Consider the following 23819-nt stretch of genomic DNA (forward strand, 5'->3'; position numbering starts at 1 on the left):
GATGACGTTGAATTACTCTACCTTTACTTTTCATGGTGACAGCGCCGAGACCACCAGCTGCTTTTGCCCTCAGTCAAGCTGGATTCACCCAGCTGAACCTGGCTTTTGGTGCCCCTGATTTTGGCTACTTTGACTTCTTTGTACTGGAATACCAACAAACAGTGAGCTCTTGTTTTTGCGATGCACTATTCACATTAATGATCATGTGTTCGGGTGTAGAAGAGACATATCAATGCCACTTTGATCCATTCTAAGACTATTTGAAGCACTGCTGTTATGATGCTACACATGATATTATTGTTTTCTGCATTACATTTATTGAAATAAGTGTTCATTTATACAAAATGTTCGTAACTTGTTCATGAAAAATTGATGTATCCATGTTATTGCACTTCAAAAATCATTGCACTTCTTCGAATATACCAAGCGTTGTTGTCAGTATAATAAGATAATTTTTTGATAATATATGAATTAAAAAAAATCACTTTGAGCATTACTTTGATTCAAAAAATATATATCAATGTAAATGGTCATGACGTTCGTGGGAAAATGAAAAAAAAAAGATCTGTCACAATAAGTAATGTTAAATGTTTTAAGAATTTTGAAGATATTAAACAAGATCTGTGCCAAACCAAAACATGATTTGAATTGGCACATAAAGGCTACAAGCTGTTGTACATCTTTCAAAAATGAAGGACTTGCTGATATGCACTGTATTATATTTTTTGAAATCATTTGTGATTCTGTAGACTTCTTGCAGTGGATGTCTTCTGCCAACTTCAACAAGGATTTCTATGGATGAAAGGGCTTACAATGTGACTGAGTTGAGACCTGGCAGTTCGTATGATTTCAGCCTGTATGTCCAAGCAGGAGATGAAAGTAGTAGTGTATTACAGAGAACATTTGAAACGAGTAAGTTGTGCTGCCATTAGAACATTTTGCTTCTGCTTGTGGACTTTAGATTTTTACTTGTACAGTTTCCCCAACTGCACTAGTGAATATACCAGTTTATTGAATTATAAAATTTATGCATTGTACATATGTGCATTTCATGCATCCGTGGCATGAAACTTTTGGGAATCAAATACGATCGACAACAGCCTTTTTCACGACATAAAACTTTTGTGAAATGCCACTGGTATCCTTTGCATTGTGTGGACAAACACTTTTGCATGCCATTTTGACTTTGGAAATCTTGGCTTTTCATAAAATTTGCACAAGATTTATAAAATGCATGTGAAAATTTCTGGTTTACCAGTCTGTAAACACACTCACACATTATAATTGCAGTTGAGGACTACAATGTAGTCCCGAGTATACTCGGGCATGTGTGTATGGGAAATGAGTGTTGTGGCGAAATCAGTCCGTCCTCAACGGGTTAATACACACACTCTAATATCAAATATGTCGGTAGATAGATGTGTATGTAAATTGTACATAGAAAGGAGAATTCTGTGTTGTATCTTTGATAGCTCAGTAACTAAGCACAATTTCAGATTTGGCTATTCAATTGAATTGTGGCAACATGTACTTTGTAATTCATATAAAATAGGAGGTATAGGAAATCAAAACAAACATTCTTGACATATATATATATATATATATATATATATATATATTTATTTATTTATTTATTTATATATAATGGTATTATTATCCGCGTGTTTGAATAAGAGCATGAAGACGATGAAGACAAACAAGTTGACATAATGCATTAGATTCCAACTTCATTTATTTGTAAACCAAATTTTCGACCATTGCACGGGTCTTCCTCAGGGTTACAGGGAAGACCCGTGCAAGGGTCGAAAATTTGGTTTACAAATAAATGAAGTTGGAATCTAATGCATTATGTCAACTTGTTTGTCTTCATTGTCTATATATATATATCTATATCTATATATATATATATAGATATATATATATATTTATATGTACATAATTATATTTCATATTCTATTTCTGATTGTCATATCTTTCAGTCCCAGTCCCAGCCCTTGAGGTTGTGGTGACTCAGACTACCTGCGACCAGATTACCATTTTCTGGGCACCCTACAGTTCCGCTGAAAATATATTCTATGACATAAATATCCAGCCGGAACCACCAATACAGTTACCAGTCTACAGGGTTGATACTGATAATACTTTCACCCAGCTAATGGCTGCGACGGAGTATGTTATCTCTGTACGCGCCATTGGAGGAGATTTGGCATCTCCTGTTGAGTACCAGGACGTCACTCAGAAAACACGTAAGCATCACAACAGTAGTCGTATTAATATATCTGGCACAAAATAGGAACATCTCTGATATTGCATGTTTATGTATAGCTTGAATTGTATTGTTGATACGTGTGTATGTGTATATGTATGCATCTATATATTCTATTGTCTATTTATCTTTTGTACTCATTTATCAATTCATTCTTTCTTGTGCTTTAATATTTTACTTTCTGCGAGGTGGACAACTGTATTGTTACATAAAATGAGGATTCAAATGCTACACTGTACAGTATTTGCAAGTAAAATTGTATTCTGTTGTTGTTGACATTCATGCTGTGTTTTAACCCTAACTAGGCCGGGCTATTTAGGTAGTTCATAGAGCCGGGGGGGGGGGGGGGGGCCTCCCAGGCCCCCCCCTCCAGATCTCGGCCTTCGACCGCGCGATCGCGACGAAAATTGGCACACACATTGCCTATGATGTAATCTAAAATACCATGAAGTTAATTTTTCAAAAAATCATCATTTATGCTAAATTATGCTAATTTATGCGTGATGATGCATAAAATCAGACTATTTGGTATAAATCACAAAAAAAAGCTCAAAACAGGCACATTTTTTGTGTAAATATTCTTTTTAGTGTCCTTAGCAAATGTAATTAAAAAAGATTGTGATATCAGAAAAAATTCTTAAGTATTTTATTGTTTTTTTTAATGTCTTATGTATTTCTTTGTTTTTTCGACTTTATGTTTTTCATTGTTTTTTCGATGAAATTTGTCCGCGACATCGCTCCGAACAAGAAAATATGTTATTCATTGATTTTAATCAATAAAACACCAAAATAATCATGCTTTTATGAAATTTGCCAGTAAGCACAGTTTGCATTGAAATTGTACACGAATTAACGTTTTTGAGCAATTTTTGGTCTGACATGCGTGTACATATTTCTGCGTAACTTCGGAACCACGCGCCCGGGCGTCGCAAATTTGGTGTCAAAAGATGTGGGAGACTCGAAAGAAAAAAGTCATGAAATGTCGCAGCGATAGCTTTTTGCGATTGCGATACATCGCACGGAACGTCGAGGGGGGGCCCTCGGAGGCCCCCCCCCGGCCTAGTTAGGGTTAAAGGTTGTTACAAATATGAGTATACTTCATATTCTTTGCATATTTCCTCTATCAAACTAACTTGACCTGCCAGGGCCAAATGGTGCAGGCAACATTGCAATAGTAGAAACTACAGCCACCTCCATTGAGTTCAGCTGGGAACCCGCTGCCTCACAGGTGGACGCCTACCGCATCACCGTCAGGGAAGAAGGGGGTGTTGAAACAGTAAGTGCAATCAGCACCTTGAGAGAGAATTGGATATTGGCATACCTGGTATCCCCTGCATGTACAAATTAAGTATTTTGTTGAATGTTGGCATTGCTTTGACATCTGTAACAGGTGCCTTATTATTTAAGGGCTTTTGCCTATCAGAGCCATCTACAAAATTTGACGGAACTTTTTTATCATTTTAATATTTTATGTATGTTTGTCCTATGATTTATAACCTAGTGACTAAACTGCTTGAATAATATGCCGTAATTTGAAATATACCAAACTGATGAATTGGAGCAGATGTTGCAAATTGAACAAATCTAATGATAAAAAAATGCCAGATGAAAAGGTCATGTACATTCTGTACTTCTATGAGTTTTCTTCATAAGATTAAGAAGTACCACCATGTAGTTATGAGGATGTGTATTTTCTCAGCAATATGTTGATGATCTTGTTCTCTATATTCATATTTGCTCAATCGCCATTTTCGATGTTTTCCCTGTACATTGGCTGCCTGACATATGTTTAAGATACTAAGTATGTAATATGCATTTTAACACCCTCAGCTGTTAGCAACAAGAAGCTCCACAGAAGAGCGGCGCTACAAACTCTCAGAACTTGATCCCAGCACAGCCTACACCATCTCAGTCATAACCGTTAATGATCTTGACACTCCACAAGAACTGGAAGGATGCGATGTGCAAAACATCACTGTGAACACAGGTAATATCAAATAATATTCTTCTCTTTTACCACAACATGCATGTTAGTTAGATGTGAATGGCAAATGTAAATGCAGTCACATTCCATGGCATTTATAGATTGACCTCAGTTTAGATTAAAGACACTCAGTCGTGGCGAGTGGTTTGTGCGGCACGGAGACGAACGCAACACGCTGCCTCCCCCATTCTGTATCAAATGTAGTGACCCCCGAATGAGAATAGCGCTTGCTCAATGGGTCAGCGAAAATACGGTAGGCTATAAGAGAGCTCCCTGTGCTTATCTCCTAACCCAAAATGGCTGTCCCAGCGAGCCACGAGAGCTTCCGAATGGACGCACACTCTCAGTGCGCATGCGCATGAAGAGAGGCCAATCACCACAGCTCGCGGTGACAATATTTGTGTATGATGCGTATACACACATGCACACACACACACACACACACACACACACACGCCGTAGCGTCTTCTGGCCTCTCTCTTCCAATCACCGCAGCTCGCGGTGATAATGTTTGTGTATGATGCGTACACACACACGCACACACATACACTTGTCTCAGTGGTAGCATTACACAAACTTCGGTCGTTCGGAGTTTACGTACCATTAGGGATGGCGATCGGCTGCCTTTAAATCTTTAACATATCAACACCCAAACTAGGCTTTGAAAAGCTCGTGCACGATTTCACATTGTGCACGCACAGGTACACTTTCTTTTTGGGGCTTTTAAATTCACCGAAATAAGCATCTGTGATGTGATGATTATTTCTGTAATCTTTATAAATGGTGCTTGCTAGCACGTCCATCTGACAACAACAAAGTGTTCATTAAAGCCTAGTAATTAGCAATATGGTATTAATCTAAACACTTTGTTAATGCATTCTGTGCAATACAATCAAATGGATGCTCCCCTGAGTGGACCATTCTGGTTACCCGATCTGTGCAAGTTAATTCTTTCTTTCAACATGAATTCCATAGATTGTAACGTTGGGCAAGCTTATTCATCATGCCGTGTTAAAAACGAGTGAAGCGCCTAACCAACTGAGAAAATAATAAGAAGGCCAAATGTTCATGTGAGCTGATTATATGAAATGGTGTATTAATTGGAAAATTTGCGGAAATGCAAGCAATTAAGTTCTTTGGAAGAGCTAAAATAGAGCAAAAATACCCATTTTAATCATTATTATTATTATAATAATGATAATGATGATGATGATAGTAATACTAATAATACTAATGATAATAATGATAATAATAATTATAATAATAATAATAACAATTATAACAATAAGAGGTAATAGTAGTTGTTGTTGTGTTTATCATTATTGTTGTTATTACTATCAGATGGTTGAGATAGAAATGCATGGTGTTATAATGCCACTATATGTTGTCATCTTTAACCCGTTGAAGACGAGTCCTGAGTATACTCGGGCAGGCATCTATGGGATATGCATGTTGTAGCAAAATCAAATCATCCTCAACGGGTTAAAATTGATGAAAGCAGCCAACCAGAGTGCTGTGAAATGTCAATGTCTAACAAGTCCTTTAATAGTCTCTTTGGTCTTTTCACTTTACAGACACCATAAGTGTTGGGGAGATTGTCGTCACAGCCTTCACCACAAACTCCATTGCGGTCATCTATGGCGAGAGCGAAAACGCCGACGTGACTGGCTATCAGCTGCAGATAAGATCATCGGCCAGCAGTGCGGTTCTCCAGACGAGGACTCTCACCCCGGCGCAGAGCCCTCGTGTGACGTTCAGCGGCCTGGTCTCTGGAGCTAACTACGTCATCACTCTCACCATCCTGGGCTTGGATCCTGCCACTAGTGAGAGTTCCATCATGCAGCGAACGAGTGAGTCTCAATTCTTGTCTCTTTCTTTCAGTTACTTTATACACCATATATGTGTATTCAGTGAGTCTAATTTTCGCAAATCGGAACTTCCCTACAATTTTGTGAGTGGTTAAATTAATGATTGTGGGCGATGGAGTACACTATTGAATGGAGAAATGTATACGTGCAAGTCACATTCATGTCGGGATGGGAGTTAATATTTTTTGTGTCTTTAAAATTCGTGAATAGCACCCTACTCGTGAAAATGAAAACCTCACAAAATATTCAAATATTCTGTTTATCTATACACTGAACTTTTAGGTCTGTCATCTGGAGTGAGATGCAAATCAATTTTGTTTTTCTTTCATGTAAAGTAAATTAAATAATTACATAATAATACCCATGTACCAACATAATGAGAAATAGGTATATGCACACATACTGCATAAACATCCCATTGTTGATCACCCTTTTGCACACCTATTTTACATCGTTAAAACTGAAAATAATCCATCAAACGAGTTCTGCACTGCAGACACTTTTCATGGAGCATATTTGTTTCTAATTAGAAGCTCTGATCTCTTGATTACTGCCAGTGTTGTATGTCACTGCCACATACCCCCATGCCATATTTCTTGTGTGCTCTAAAAGCCACATTTGTGCACAGATTTCATTCAAAATTACTATTTAGCTGAATCATTGCAAAATTCAGCTATATACCCATGGTTGTAAGTGACACCTGTGACAGTTACTCAATTGTTGCTTAATAGATTTTGATATTGAAACTTGATTTAGAGGTCTGTAATTTGTTATTTTAGGTTCCTGTAGTTATGATGATGCTGCTCCAGTGTTATCCAAGTGTCTCTCAGAAAAACATCTCTCAAGATATATATCGTCGCTGGGGCGACAGGACCTTGTATCTAACAAAATGTCAAATGTTCAGGAGAGTAAAAGACCACTGTATCCAATGGGAGAGACATTCCTTTGACATGCCGTGGTGGCTTCATTTTGGGGGTAAGACAGCTAGGATTTGGACAGGACATCACTTAACTGATTATCTGACCATTATATAATAAAAAAAGTCATTTTCACCAAAATTGCAGATACAAGGTCTTGTCACCCCAGCGACAATATGTAGATATATATTTTTATGAGTCATAGCTGGTTTGCTGTACCTTCTCTTTCAAATCGTTTTGGCTGACCATCATGGATTGATTTATATGGCATCAACATTTCCATGTCATTTCCGTTGAAAGAAACAGAAATATGGAGGTCAGGGGCCTGTTTCATGAAGATTGAGCATAAAATGCAAACAAAAGCAAATTGCATTTTCAATTCAAAATTCAAACAACTTTGTAAACAACCTTACGATTGATCCCCAGTAACGCTCAATCTACTGAAAGTTATACTTGATTTTTTTTTCTTGATGAAATCAAGCATGAGTGTCTTAATGAAACAGGACTTAGGTTCAATATTGAAAGTACGCTCAATAAATCGAGCGTAAGATCAGTCGCAACTCTATATGAAACCAGTCCCAGATCTGCTAACACGTACTGTCAAAAGAAAAATCTCTTCATTGATTCATTAAGCTGATGCTGTGCAGCACAAGCATCATGATTTCAAAAATGTCAGGAAATGTCATCACAGAAAGCTTTTAAGCTGACATTCAACGGAAGGTAAAATATATTTGAATGATTCAAAACCAGCGACCGGCCGTCCTATGTGTAAACCAGCTCATGATGATTGAATATATGAAAAACAAAAACAAAAAAAACAAAACAGACGGACAACCCATAAATATTATGCGAGCGGTGACACTTCATAGCGGAGGCATAGAAATGTTTTGGAAAGATGCCCTTTGTGCAGTCAAACAAAACAGTCCAAATGTTTAAAGGTAGGTTCTCATGTTCTGTCTTCATTTCTAATCCTCTTCCATTGCCTTACAGGACCTGTTGCACCTAGCGCTGTGCAGGCCCTGCTGCCAATGGTCACATCACTAACTATCACGTGGTCTCGACCTACCGGCATATACGAGAACTTCCTTGTGGTTGTCAGCAATTCTGATGGCACGATGCAAGGCAACATAACCCTTGGCGACGAGCAGTTTCAGCTCGAGGTCGTTAACCTTCTTCCAGGAACAAGCTATGGCATTGAGGTGTTCTCTTCAGTGGGCACTGGTGACGATCTTATCCTAAGCGTACCACAGACAGCCACGGGAACCACTGGTACGTATTAACCTATTGAAGACTTCTCCGGAGTATACTCGCCCAGGTGTCTCTGGTTACTCCAAGATCAGCACATCCTTTGGGTTTAATTCCAGATGCAAATGAATGTCATTACTCATATCTTATACATTGTACAAGCTCATTCAGATATTTGAAAACTTTCATATTGAGTAATTTAGCCTGATACAGATCTTAAAACATTCTGCGGTTGATAGTTCATTTGTATCTAGTTCAATGTAGAACTCTTCGCAGGACATACTGATAGACATTTTCACTTTGTTACTTTATCAACAAAGTGTTCTTTCTGAATAGTTTAATGCTCACTAAGTGTTTTGATAGCAAAATCTGTTTATGAGAGATTGTCTAAAATATCCATAGAATAATGTAATATCATTATTAAAAATAATTCCCAAACACATTTCGATATGATGAATAAGCTGCTTGGAAAAAGTGAATATAAAAAAAATGGAACAAGTGTAAAAACTGTATTGAAGATGATATACAATAATAAGAGGCTTCTAAAGAATCTATAATAGTTTCAACAATGTGATGCTATTATCTTAATTTGCTACAAAGCTGATTAAAACATTTTAGAGGGATCTTTTTCAACATTGCTTTCACTTGTCAATATCAAAATTAATTGTATACAGAAAGTAAGCTGAGAATTGTTAAAATGGTGGCATGTGACTGAATTCATAGAGGAATATTCAAGCTTAGTAGCAAAGGTCCAACATTTGAACTCTATGCGATACTGCTTTCCTGAGAAATAAAACTGTATGTCTTGGTTTCCTGAGATAGCACTTTCAAAATCAAGGAATCATGGAAGAGGTTCAACGATCATCTGATTGGTAATCTCTATTCGAAGCATATTTCATTAGTTCACGATCATTGATTAATTCTACCTTTGTGAGCTTTTGCCTGCTGTTTTCTGAAGGCTTCATCAGACTGGCATTGACTAGTCTTAACCCGTTGAAGACGGTTTGATTTTGCTACAACACGCATTTCCCATAGACGCTTGCCCGAGTATACTAGGGACTCGTTCTCAGCGGCTTAAATGGGGTGTTGGCAGTCCTGCAGTCTGAGAGAATGGGAAACAATGTACTTTGAAGATAACGTGTATTGCCCGATGTCATGATTCATGTAGTGCTCATGATTACAAGGTGGATCAGGATCCGAGGCCATTCACATCCAGCAGGGATGTGAGCACGCCATGAATGGTGGCATGGGGCAATACAAGTTATCATCAACATAAATTCCCATTCTCTTAGACTGCAAGACTGCCAAAATCCAATCTGTTACGAGTCAACACTGCTCTGAAGAAGCCTGTTGAAAACCATTTGCGAAAGCTGACTGTAAAGTCATACTTTTATAGTGAACTGGCTGTAAGAAATTAATTTGCTTCTAAATAAGGAATCATCACTTACATCAGTAGTTGTAATGCAGCTAAAATCTTTCAGAAAAGTCTGGGCAAGGCTTTGCCACCATGATAGATGTGCAAAATAAAGCCAGTATGATCATGACATAACTCCAATGGTTCCTTCCCGCAGCCTCCCTTGGACCACTGGAGGTGATCTCCATCGGCCGGACCAGCGAAACTCTGCGGGTGGCATGGGGGGCCAGCACCCGAGACGATCCCGGTAGATACCTGGTGTTCTTCAACCTGCCAGGCTCCACAGATTCCAACCCGAGGCTCGTGGAGGACCGAGATACCACGAGGGGTAACCTGATTCCAGGGCAGCTGTACCAAGTGGTAGTCCAGCTTGAAAACTACCCCAGTGATACTGGTAGCCTCGACATCAGGACCAGTGAGTCAGAGGACCATCTGTTTTCTTTTAATCACTAAATTTGAGACCTACTTCAGACTCGGGACATGAATATTGAGTCCCAAGACTGCTGTAATCATCTTCTCTTTCAGAAGTGCATGTACATGTAGTACAGGAAAGTTTAATAGTCTTATCAGTACTTTTATAGGGAAGGAATAATGATTGTTTGTTGGGGGACCCTGAAATATTATTCTCCTCTCTGACTTTATGAGTTATATTTAGCCAATAAACCTAGGTTTGTTTGTTTTCTAAATTTTCTTGTGAAAGTGACTTATGTATGAGAACATGATCAATCTTTTTATTCACTTTTTAAGTAAAATCAATCCCATTTCTAACTTGGAATTGCACAAAGTATGTACAAGATATGATTGAATAAATATGATGGTAATGATATATCATGTGTGAACATACATATGTTTGAATTCAATGCCCCAAAACTTAGGATGTCATTCATTATATTTTGGGGGGTGATTTTTATAGTTCCAAGCCCAGTGCAGAATCTGAGAGTGGATGGTGAGCCTACTTTGGTGTCACTTGGGGTTATCTGGGAGAAACCTGTAGGGAGCATGTTTGATGGATATGCTGTCTACATTACTGGACCTGACAACGTACAGACGCTTGTTGCAAGGATTGCTGATGTTGATAACACTCGCTATCAAATCGAGGCAAGTACATTGGCCTATGTTATATCAGGAATTTCGTGTATTGCAATATTTGAAATGTTATATTCCACATGGACAATTTTCACGACAATGTGATATGCACTATCCTGTCAGAAGTGGTCTGTTTTATCAAGATTGTTTCCAGCTGTGCATACTTGTGTGAACGTGACATGAATGCTCAATGTGTGATTTTCATTTCACTGTTTTGGGTTTTACAGGGAGAAAAGCAAAACAGTCTCACCAACAGGCCACTTCTGTAACTTAAACTTTTATTTCATTTTCACTATTCTGTTGCATATTTGCATTCTTTGACAATTAGAACTACAATGTATTTAGCAAGTTCTTACTGGGCTGGTGATCTAAATGGATTTTGAGAGACTTGAATAATTCTGTTTCCTATGTTTCCCCTCTACTAAAAAGGAAAGAAAGAAAAAAAAAAGAGAAAGAAATTGCCGTAAAGAGTACAGAAATGTGATGGAAACTCATTCTTAACAACTTTTACCTGGGCTGAATATCTGTGAACACCATTGTTGCTAACCAAGCTTGCACCTGGTTCCAACCCAAGCTATAAAGACTGAAGGCATTATCACTTTGGTACTTTATTAATGCAATTAGGAACAAGAGATTGCTAACTGAACAAATCAACAAATATAACGTTGCTGGGGCGACAAGACCTCGTATCTACAAAATGTCAAATGTTCAGGAGAGCCAAAAAACATGGCAGACAAAGCACTATACCGAATGGGACAACTGTTCCTTTGATGTGCCATGGTGGCTTCATTTTTGGGGTAAGACAACTAGGATTTGGACAGGACATTACTTAACCCATTATTTGACCGTAAATGCAAATAAGTCATTTTCACCAAAATTGCAGATACAAGGTCATGTCACCCCACCAACGATAAACACTTCAGACATGCTTGTGTACTTGTCCAGGCATTATATATTTGTATTTACAAAACTATTACACTCTGATTTTGTATTCAATTTCAAACTGTACATGTCAGAGGTACATACATGGGGCTGCATCATCATTGTGCAGCTGGGAATGAAGTACAACGTATTCTGTTTTCATTACATAATTATGCTTAATACATGTCAGTAATATAAAGTTGAATAAATTTTAAGTAATTCAGCCTATTACAAATCCCCTGCTAATTTTGATTCTTTCTTAACACTGATAATGTTTTCTAGTGAGTTAAAGAGAGAGTGTCTCTTGGTGTTTCTCTTTCAGAACCTTAACCCAGACACAGTGTATTCTGTTGGAGTTCATACTGTGTCTGGTCTGAATGAATCCACCGAAGTGGCCAGTGAGAGATCTACAACGCAAGTATCCACAGGTAAAATGTGCTTGATTTTTAGCATATATCAACAACTAGGTGATTGTGTTTATTCTTGTTCCTTTCCCCAAATCAAAAGCTTTCATATGCTTTTCTTTTTTATGTGTAATATCATGTATACAATAGATCAAAATACTCTTTCAGAATTTCTAAACTGCTTTTGTGAATACCTTCACTTGTCAAGTTCATTGTCAACCCCCCCCCCCCCAAAAAAAAAGGGAAAAAACAATTACAGAAGTATAGACAAAGAAAACGAGGTAAAATGAGGTCTGTAGATTCTATAAGATCTCTCCTTTTAATAAAGGAATTTCAGACATCATGTAGAGGTCGTCGACCACTGCTATGGTGATAACTGAAACTAGCAAGGTGATGGGTATTATTACCTCTGCCAAGGGAGGAGGTTATGTTTTCGTTACCGCTGGTTCGTTTGTTTGTTCGTTAGTTACATTGTAGTTAGTTAGTTAGTCAGTTTGTCTGTGTGCAAAATAACTCAAAAAGTAGTGAACGGATTGGGATGAAACTTGCAGGAAAGGTTGAGAATGACACAAGTAACAAACGATTAACTTTTGGTAGTGATCCGAAAATTTTTGGGGAATTTATGAAGGATTTTTGATATTTTGGCAGGTAGGGTCAATGAACTTGGGAGTTCAGGCTGCGCGTATTTGAGGTTTGCATGCGCGCACTAAATTGCGTGCTCTAGTTTCTGTTAGGGCGAGGCGCGTGGTGCAGCTGAGGGTTTATGACGTAACAAAGGCTTCTATGTTGGGAAATCGGGAGACTTTCAGCACACAATGCTATAAGTACGTATGGGTGGAAATCACTGATATCTCTAATGGAAGAAAAAGATTAGTGGTGGAAAATGAGCTGCATGCTTGGCGGAGGTCTGCGCTCTCAGAGTGTTTCTCTAGTTTTACATTCTGTTACGTGAAGCTTCAGTCATGTCCAGGTGTAGTCATTCTTCATTCTCTAATGGTAGGATAATTTATTGTGAATAATAATTATACCGTAATTGATCATATTCTTTCAGCTTCATTGGATCCTGTTGTGAATAATTATTACACTGTAATTGATCATATTCTTTCAGCTTCACTGGATCCACTTGTTTTAGAAGCATTCTCTGTTACGGAGACGTCAATTGGCATTGCCTTTGGGCGAGCTACAGACGCAACTTTGGGAAGTGCATCTGCGTATGTCCTGTCATTAACTTCCGGCAGCACTGTCATTTCCACTAATCTCCCTGTTGGTAAGGAGGATTTAAAAAAGAATGAAAATATAAGGAGAAGTAAAAATCAGAAAATTAACCAAATGAGGTGTTGTAATATCAAACTGTTTGTCGATGGCAGTATTTCTATCACAATTCAAGTGTATAATGATGTCTAAACTTTAGTGGCAAATGTAAGCATATGAATTAAGCTGCTGGGAAAGGTAAAAAGAACTGTACAAAACTAGCAGTTGCGAGTCAGTTTGGATAATTATAGTGCAATATGGATGCTTAAAGGTATATAATGTTAATTCAACCAAGCGTATTTGCTTTTAATAATTCAGCTTTGAAGTGATGATGCTATGAAATGGATAGTAGTGAAGACAACGATAAAAACTGATAATGAAAGCACTGATGATATTAAATGGTAGTTCCTACTGCTGTTGATGACTCTTCATGCCGCTGGTAATGGTGATGGTGATGTTGAGGATGATGATGATGATGATGATAATGATGACGAAGATAATGTTGGTGATGATGATGATGAAGATAATGTTGGTGACGATGATGATGATGATAATGATGATGATGAAGATGATGTTGGTGACGATGATGATGATGAAGATGATGATGATAATGGTGATGATAGTGGAAATAACTTCATGATGTTTGGTTCAGATGAAGATACAGATGATCATGATTTTCTTCGTATCCAATTCTAACCAAGTGACAATGACTTTATGTTGCATTTATAGTGACTACTCCATTTTTACTAGTCCATCTGACTTGTTCCATTTTGTTATGAATGATGACAGGAGGAGCAACTAAGAATATCTTCATGAACCTTGTGCCTGGAACTTTGTATCAGGCCCGGCTTGGAATACTGGGCACACAGACAACTTCAGACATTCTCAGCATTAGAACCAGTGAGTATTGAGAGTGTGATCATTATCAGTTCTCTATACTATCTGGATTTATAAGTATAGGGTAAATATGAATGGCCACGTTTACAAAGCGATGCATCCATGCAAGTCGTGTGATGTTAGTGTAGAGGATGATTCTTTGCTCTATTACATTTATAGAATTACTTGCTGTAGTGTATTCTCACCCTATAGCTCCCCCTATCCAATTCTGTTTGGTACAGTTGTAGGTGTCAGAAGTGATAATCTCATGTGTGTTCACTACCTTGTTTGAAAACACAATATAAAACCTTGGGTGATTGATATTATTGCAAACAAGAGTAAAATAAAATGCAGGAGGTCTTGTCAAGTTATTGCTTGATGCTAATGAAGGCTGCATTTACCCTGAAAGGGCATGGGGGGGGGGGGGCATAATCTGCTCCCCCTCAACGTTTCACGCTATAATTCTGTAATGCGAGAAGGCCTCGTCGTGAGGCTTCTTGACTTTGTTTGTTCAAGTCTCGCGCAACTTTTGAGACCAAATTTGCAACGTCCGTGCATACTTTTGCGAAGCCACGCCCATTTTTGTAATGGAATGTCACCCCCAAACGGGCACAATTTTGTGATTTTGTGTACATTTCCTATGGAAAACAGTGCTCTGTCATGAAAGTCATAAAAACCTGATTATTTTTACAATTAATCACAATTATGGTAGAAAAGTGGTCATTGACAATTTCCGCTGAAAAAACAAAGAAAAAACAAAAGTTGAAAAACAATGAAATACATAAATTCTGAAAACAATAAAATACATAAGAATTGAAATGAGTTTTGGAAGTTTTTGTGATGTGCAATTGTTGAATATGCTAAAACACATTTACAGATCAAAAATTAGACTCTCAATGCTTTTAATTAGGCTAAAATATGATCTTGAGCTTAATTTGCATAATTAATTAATTAGAATTAGAAATTGATTGTTTCAAAAAATCTTATGACACAATCTTGAAGATTATGACGTGGGTCTCACGCATGCAAAATTTCATCGCGATCACATCACTGATGGCTGAGATCTCGGGGGGGGGGGGGGGGGGGGGCAGAATCCATCCAACCCCCCAACCCCCACTCTGAGCATAGCCAAAAAAGCCCGGCCCTTTTAGGGTTAACTCAAATTATATGCTGTGTGAATTTCTAATCATACAGCTGAGAATAAAAGGGGGACTAGAAATAATAACCTGTACATATCCTTTGCAACAAATGTTAAACACTATTATACAGATATTGACTGGTATGGGATGAATTGTAACATTCTTTGGACCGCCAGGGAGTTATTTTCCTGAAGGATCACATGTAGTAAAGTTTGTAAAGTAAGACATCTTTACAGCTGATTGAATGTACCTTGATTAATCCTCTCTATACCATAATAGTCCCAAGACAGGTCACCAACTTGCGAGATACACAGCGTACGACAACGTCCATTCAACTGGCGTGGATGCCTGCCACAGGGAACGTGGATAGCTACCTGCTCACATACCGCTATACTGATCCCCTCTCGGGGCCCATGAATATGAATGTACCCATCGAGAGTGATCAGGACAGTGTGACGCTCCCAGACCTCATGCCAGCTACGGAGTATTCCATCAATTTTGTGACTGTTGCTGGGAGCGGTGATAACGCAGAGCAGAGCGAGGGCATCGAGTTGACCTTATCAACACGTGAGTCAGAGGTTGATCACTGGCAATGTTAGATGGATCAAAAGGGGTGTTTTGGAGGGATTTCCCCATCCCCCCCCCAACCATCCCTCTTTCAAATATGAAAATAGATTTAGAGTGTTAATTGTTGGAAAAGATTCCATTTTATTAATTCTTTCAAAATTGATAAAATGAATATAGCACAATGTAAGTAAATCATTAATATACCTGGAATATTAAAGCAAACAGAATGTAGTGTAATTCATTGCCTGCATACAATAAGTTGTAAGCCTGGTGTGTTGTGAACTAAGTTTCAGAGGAATACCATAATCTAAAATACACGAAGTTAGTGTAAAACCAGATATTTTCATATGCGTGAAATTTGTGCAAATTTTGCAAGGAGCCAAGATTCACAAAATTAAAATGTAAGCAAAAGTTTTCTTCATTATATGCATTGAATGCCACTGGCACCTTGAAAAAATCTCATGCTGTGAATATTTCTTGTTTTACAGTTTATAGATTTTATAATGTTGCAAAATTGTCATGTTGTGAATTTTAGGAGCAAAACAGCTCTAAAGTTTTCAGTTTTTAGCTCACCTGAGCCGAAGGCGATCGCTCTTCGTCCGGCGTGCGTCATCCGTCGTGCGTCGTCCGTCGTGCGTAAACTTTTACATTTTCATCTTTTTGAGAACCCCTTGACCGATTTTCACCAAACTTAGAAGGTAGCATTCCTAGGAGGATAGGATCTCAATTTGTTCAAGTGGGCACCATACCCCACCTGGGGGCCCCCAGAGGGGCCCAAACCCCCCAAAATTAAGGAATCTTAAAAAATCTTCTTCTCTAGAACCAGAAGTGATAGAGCTAAGTTAATACTATGAATTAGTACATTGATGACTGCAGTTTCAAGTTTGTTCATGGCGGAATCAGGGGTGCCCCCCTTGGGACCCAGGGGAGGGGAGTGGGGAGGGGTCCTAATGGGGCCCAAATAATGAATTTTCACCAAAGTTGGCAGGTAGTATCCCTAGGGAGAAAGAATCTCATTCCCATCAAATGGGCACCATGCCCCACCTGGGGGGCCTCAGGGGGCCTAAATTTGGACCAAAATTGTAAATTTTCATCTTTTTCTTGAAAACTCCATCACTAATTTTCACCAAACTTGGCAGGTAGCATCCCTAGGGGGATAGAATCTCAATTCCATCAAATGGGCACCATGCCCCACCTGGGGGGCCCCAGGGGCCCCATCCCCCCTCCTGTAAGGAATCTTTACAGATTTTCTCTAGAACTGGAAGTGATTGAGCTAAGTTAATACAGTGAGTCAGTATATTGATGACTGTTGTTTCAAGTTTGTTCATGGGAGAATCAGGGGTGCCCTCCCCCCCCCCCACCCCCCATCCCCTTGGGAAACAAGGAAGCAGGATGGGATGGGGGGGGGGGTCCAAATGCTGGCCTAAATTTCCATCTTCTAGCTGAAAACAACAATGGATTTTCACCAAACTTGTCAAATAGCATTCCCATAGGGATAAGATCTCAAAGTGTTTGAATGGGCACCATGCTTTCATTGGGGACCCGAGGGGGTCCAAACCTCCTAAATTAATGAATATTCAATCATATTTTTCTCTAGTTCTAATCAAAAGTGATAGGGCTTTTAGTCTTTTTTCCCAAGCTGCATAATCCAACTTTCTATAAAGTATTGGCAGGTATTTTTACCAGTGTGATGGAATATGTAATGGACACCATGCCCCCGTTCTCAAAGCTACCCCCACCATAAGTTTCCAATGTTCTCAATTAAGAATCTGCAAGAATGCATGGAAGGTGAACTTGCGATACTCAGGTGAGCGCATGACCCTCGGGTCTCTTGTTTCCTTATTTCTTCTTTTCTGATTGCCTACAGATGCTAATAAGTCTTAATTCTTGTAACTAATGAGATGGAAAAGTCAGGAATCGCTTTTGATCAGTAGACTACTCCATTGGTGAGATAGGTGTAGACATGAGCCAAGCGTCTATTAGTGTAATAGTCGTTAGCCAGCGTCACTTGACTTGAGAATAAGTAGAGTCTCATGACCATCCTCATCTCTCTTGTAGGATCTGCTGATTTGACGTACGAGTACAACGCCCAAGCCAGGACCGTCACCCTCCAGTGGGATGCAGAGACTGGCCCCGTGCAGGGCTACCTCATCTTGTACAACTCCAGCAATGACGACCAGGTCACCATGGTCCAGACCGGTAGTCCAGGACCAATCGTCCTCCAAGGCCTGGAACCTGGAAACCAGTACTACTTCCAGCTTAGGACAATCACCTCTCCCACTGCCAACTTCCTGTCCAGTGATCTGACTTTTGTAACAGGTGTGTGACATGTCATGTGCACACATTACAATATACAGTACTCTCCGCATAATCGGGTAGGCTCGGGCAGAGCGTTTCTTACCCGATTAAGCGGAGTACCCGATTAACAGAAGAACCCGGCTCATTCACAATGGACACACACAGTGTGTATGTACATGACTGTACATGCATTGTACACTGCACTAAACACTTGTCTGTCTATGCAATTGTGAGTGTCAGCTACATGTGTAATGTTCGTTTACGTGTGACAAGTCGGTAGGTGTACATGTGCTTTCATGTTTAATCACTCCCCAAATGATTGGTCTGCTTTGCAAAATTAAGCAGAGAATGCAATTAGCCGTGGAAAATTTGACATTCATGATTTCTTTAAGTGTTATATATGCAATGAAATGTGGGTAGAAATGAGATAAGAATAAGATAATTTACCCATTTATGCGGAGAGGCAACCCGATTATCAGGTAATTTTAATGTGCATTGGAACTGATTCTGACATTACTACCCAATTAAACGGAGTACCCGTTTAAGCGATACCCGATTACGCGGAGAGTACTGTACTGCATTTAAGCCATTATGTTCACCTACAAATATTTTCGCACAAGAGGAGGTCACAGACTTTTTCACAAGATTTGTTGTTGTTGTTGTTGTTGTTTGTGTGATTGTAAGTGTACATTGTAAGTGTTACGACATCTGTAATTTCCCCTTGCATTTGGCTAGGATTTTAAAGGGGATGGCTATTAACTGATCAGTGGGAATCGGTGGAAATGCTGGGGATGATTGTTCCAATCCTTATGGGATTCATTTAAGAGTACATTATATATTATCTATTGTCGTGTGAAAATTATTTGCTTCAGAATGGTCTCATATTCAAGTAATGTGCAGTTCAATGTTTCCAGGTTAGCATGCCTGTACAGTGTCGGGGTGATCGTTAACGGCCCTGAATATGAGACCATTCTGAAGCAAATAATTTCCCACAACAATTGATATATAATGTACTCTTACATGAATCCCACAAGGATTGGAACAATCATCTCCCAGCATTCCCACTGATTCCCACTGATCAGTACTAGCCATCCCATTTAAAGGGATGACATGTACAGTTTGTTTCGTAAATGCAAGAAGTGATGACATTCTTATAGCACAATACAGTATCATTATTATTATGCCTCCGCAACGAAGTGGCCGGAGGCATTATGTTTTCGGGTCGTCCGTCCGTCCGTCCCGTTTTGTTTTTGTCGATATCTCAAGAACCGTGTGGTGGTTTTACATCAAACTTGGTATGAGGGTATATCCTTGGGGGATAATACTTAATGTGGATTTTAGGGTCACAGGGTCAAAGGTCAAAGGTCACAGGTTATTTTGTGAAAAAAAAAATTGAAATTTCATGTTTTTCTCCATATCTCGCAAATGGTTCAAGGTATCTTCATGGAACTTAGTATATATGCTTGTACTGATGGGCAGTGATTATCTAGGGAAGTTGGGGTCGTGGGTCAAAGGTCAGGGGGTCAAAGGTCAAGGTCAACTCCTCAAAATATCACTACTTTCCTTTGAATGCAATATGCCTGAAGGTTTTTTTTTTTTTTTAACTTGATGTATGGCATGTATTACCCAATATATATTTTTGGGGAAGTTTCTTGCCAAAAGGTCAAAGGTCAAAGGTCAAAGGTCAAGTGAAAGTGCTAAATTGCACTTTTTCCTCCATATCTCGAAAGTAACTCCAGGTATCATCATGAAACTTACATATTTATGCATGTTCAACCTAACAGTGATTCTCTTTGGAACTGTGAGGTCAAAGGTCAAAGGCCAGGTTTAGATAATGCTATTTTCCCATTTGATACTGAAATTATACTTTTCCTCAATACCTTGAAAATTACTCAATGCATAAACTTATAAAAGGGTCAAAAGTCAAGTAAAAATCATCAGTTCCCCAAATACCTGCACTCTGACATTTTAATCATTCATCCAATTGAACCTAGTTCTAGGAAAGTGAACATTCAGCACATTTGTGTCAAACCTGTCCTTTTAATATTTTGCCAGTTGTGTGAAACTGTCATCACACATTGTCAAGACATTGTACTATAGACCTATTAGGAGAACCATGCATTATGGCGGAGGCATATCAGTAGCCGTAGCGATATGTCTAGTTTTTTGTTTTGTTTTTGTCGTGTTGTGATGCATTAAGTAGAATTATGAACATGATTAATATGCACAACACGTGAAGATTGATTATGAAGTACAATAGGTCTTGTATTTCCGGAATGTATATTCAAGGGAAAATTTCATCAAGTATTTTGTCAATGATTTTCCTCAACAAATTTGCTTCCAGCCAATTAGATACGAGGATTTTGGTTGCTTAAAGTGGGGTCTTGTATTTCTGGAATGTATATTCAAGGGAAAATTTCATCAAGTATTTTGTCAATGATTTTCCTCAACAAATTTGCTTCCATCCAATCAGATACAAGGATTTTGGTTGCTTAAAGTGGTTGTCAGTGACTGACAAGTTTTGTGAAACACTGCTCTGAGCTTTACATGCGATATATTGTACTTCTAGCACTCTAAACCTTTGTGTACTACATGCAATCTCTCTTTCCAACATTCTCCAGCTCCACTGCCGCCACAAGATATGGCCGTCACTGAACCAAGCAGGTCCACCATCACAATCACTTGGTCCCCGCCTGCCGAGGGCCAGTACTTTGGCTACGTCCTGGAGTATGCGGGGACGGGACTAACCCCTGAGATTGGCCGCACCCCTGCACGCAGTGAGCTGCCCCGCCACCAGAGATCCATGACCCTCAAGGGGCTGACGCCTGCAGTGAGCTATGCGATCAGCTTGACCTCATTCGTGGAATATGATGGCATGCAGACTGAAAGCATTATGAGCACTGTGCAGGGAACAACAGGTGACAATTTTGTCTCTTTATTTTTCTCACAACCATGCCGAATCACCCCACCCCCCCCCATTTCCCCCTACTCCAAAACCCTTTTCCTCTTCCTACTCCTTTGTCTTGAATACACGGCTTTATCGTGCTCAAAGTGAAAAAGCCCAGTTTTAGAACCGATGAGATATTACAGCAGATGTTCTTCATCGATTGCACCAAATATGACCTCTGGTACCATCTAGTAAAAAAAAATCCTTCAATGTTTGTCATGTTTCTTCCACTCAAGCATAGGAGTTAGGCTCTAGCTGTGACCACAATGTGCAATGTGTCAAGGCAATCATATACTGTAAAAGTGGATATTTTCGCGTGACTAATTTTTCGCGCTTGGCCGGGTTGGAAGAGTTTCGCGTGTTTTTAATTCCGCGGAATCAAGACATCACGCACAGGCACATATGGCAAGCAAAAATATTCGCGTGCTTTTATTTTCGCGCTAGTTTCTGGTTGCGCGAAATGCGCGAAAATTTGAACACCGCGAAAATTTCCACTTTTACCATATGCATTGTTCAATGATATGAAAAAAAAAAAAAAAAAAATTTTAATATTTCTTTAGTAGGCATCCTTCAGTTTCGGGGGAATATGTAGTTTGTACAATGCTGGTTGAGTGTCGTGGATCAGCATCGAGTGTTGCTAGTCAGGCTGATATTATACAATTGATATGAATTAATTAATTTTTATGCCTCCGCCAACGAAGTGGCCGGAGGCATTATGTTTTCGGGTCATCCGTCCGTCCGTCCGTCCGTACGTCCGTTTTGTTTTTGTCGATATCTCAAGAACCGTGTGGTGGTTTTACATCAAACTTGGTATCAGGGAATATCCTGGGGGGATAATACTTTGTTTGAATTTTAGGGTCACGGGGTCAAAGGTCAAAGGTCACAGGTTATTTTGTGAAAAAAAAGGTTGAAAATTCATGTTTTTCTCCATATCTCGCAAATGGTTCAAGGTATCTTCATGGAACTTAGTATATATGCTTGCTCCAATGGGCAGTGATTATCTAGGGAAGTTGGGGGTCATGGTTCAAAGGTCAGGGGTCGAAGGTCAAGGTCAACTCCTCAAAATATCACTACTTTCCTTATATTTATGCAATACCTGAAGGGTTTTTTTTTTTTTTTTAACTTGATGTATGCATGTATACCCAATATATATTCTGTGGTAAGTTTCTTGCCAAAAGGTCAAAGGTCAAGTGAAAGTGCTGAATTGCACTTTTTCCTCCATATCTCAAAAGTAACTCAAGGTATCATCATGAAACTTACATATTTATGCATGTTCAACCTAACAGTGATTCTCTTTGGAACTGTGAGGTCAAAGGTCAAAGGCCAGGTTTAGATAATGCTATTTTCCCATTTGATACTGAAATTATACTTTTTATGCCTCCGCCACGAAGTGGTGCCGGAGGCATTATGTTTTCGGGTTGTCCGTCCGTCCGTCCGTCCGTCCTTCCGTCTGTCCGTCCGTCCGTCCTTCCGTCCTTCCGTCCGTCCGTCCGTCCGTCCTTCCGTCCGTCCGTAATGAATTTTGTGGACAGGGTAACTATCAAAACCTTTTGAGGTATCCCAATGAAACTTGGCATGTATGTGTATTAGGGGGTGAAGTTGTGCCTATCAACTTTTGGGTGCACATGCTCAAGGTCAAAGGTCAAAAGGTCAAGGTCAAATACTTAAAATTTCACTATTTCCCCCATATCTATGCAATGCCTGAAGATATTTTCTTGAAACTTAGTGTATACATGTATTACCCAATTAAAATTCTCTGGTGAAAGTTTGGGGTCATTAGGTCAAAAGGTCAAAGGTCAAAAGGTCAAGTAAAATGTTTAAATTTCACTTTTTTCTCTGTATCTTGGAAATTGTTCAAGGTATCTTTATGGAACTAAGTACATATGCATGTACTGACTGGCAGTGGTTATCTAGGGAATTTGGGGTTCATGGGGTCAAAGGTCAGGGGTCAAAGGTCAAGGGCAATACTTCAAAATTTTACTATTTTCCTTATATTTATGCAATGCCAGCAGGATTATTTTTTTTTTAACTTGATGTATGCATGTATAACCCACTAGAGATTCTCTGGGATTTTTTTTTTTTGCCAAGAAGGTCAAAGGTCAAAAGGTCAAAGATCAAGTGAAAGTGCTGAACTTACTTCTTTCTCCATGTCTCAGAAGTGGCTCAAGTTATCTTTAAACTTAGTACATATTTATGTGTGTTCTGCCTGACAGTGATTCTCTTATGAATCAAAGGCCAGATGAAAATGATAACAATTTACTGTTCAATACAGAAATTGCACTTTTTCTCCATACCTTGAAAATTACTCAAGTGTGTAAACTTGTGAAAGGGTCAAAGTCGAAGTTAAAGTTCTTAAATCCCCAAATACATGCTCTCCCATTCATCCAATTAAACATAGGTCAAGGAAGGTGAACATTCGATACATTTGTGACAAACATGTCATTTTAATAATTTGCCAATTTTGTGAAAATGTAATCACACATTGTCCACATGTACTATAGACCTATTAGGAGAATCATGCATTGTGGCGGAGGCATACCAGTCGCCATAGCGACATTTCTAGTTCTCAATACCTTGAAAATTACTCAATGCATAAACTTATAAAAGGGTCAAAAGTCAAGTAAAAATCATCAGTT

The 23819-nt window shown here is 39.0% G+C and overlaps 1 protein-coding gene across 1 annotated transcript in view; it reads left to right on the forward strand.

The window, feature by feature from the left end:
* Positions 1-23819, forward strand: part of LOC139717551 (tenascin-N-like) — a 31631-nt gene that overhangs the window by 4716 nt on the left and 3096 nt on the right. The window contains exons 5-19 of the mRNA XM_071629060.1: positions 43-161; positions 750-912; positions 1980-2246; positions 3412-3542; positions 4097-4253; positions 5825-6100; positions 8026-8304; positions 9852-10109; positions 10608-10792; positions 12024-12129; positions 13214-13372; positions 14146-14256; positions 15651-15938; positions 17997-18257; positions 20858-21154. Coding sequence (XP_071485161.1) covers positions 43-161; positions 750-912; positions 1980-2246; positions 3412-3542; positions 4097-4253; positions 5825-6100; positions 8026-8304; positions 9852-10109; positions 10608-10792; positions 12024-12129; positions 13214-13372; positions 14146-14256; positions 15651-15938; positions 17997-18257; positions 20858-21154 — 3057 coding nt within the window. The remainder of the gene's footprint in view (positions 1-42; positions 162-749; positions 913-1979; positions 2247-3411; positions 3543-4096; positions 4254-5824; positions 6101-8025; positions 8305-9851; positions 10110-10607; positions 10793-12023; positions 12130-13213; positions 13373-14145; positions 14257-15650; positions 15939-17996; positions 18258-20857; positions 21155-23819) is intronic.

The sequence above is a fragment of the Diadema antillarum genome, unplaced genomic scaffold, assembly GCF_040938485.1.
Source record: "Diadema antillarum isolate AM-2024a unplaced genomic scaffold, OU_Dant_1.0 scf00000077, whole genome shotgun sequence".
Classification (NCBI taxonomy): Eukaryota; Metazoa; Echinodermata; class Echinoidea; order Diadematoida; family Diadematidae; genus Diadema; species Diadema antillarum.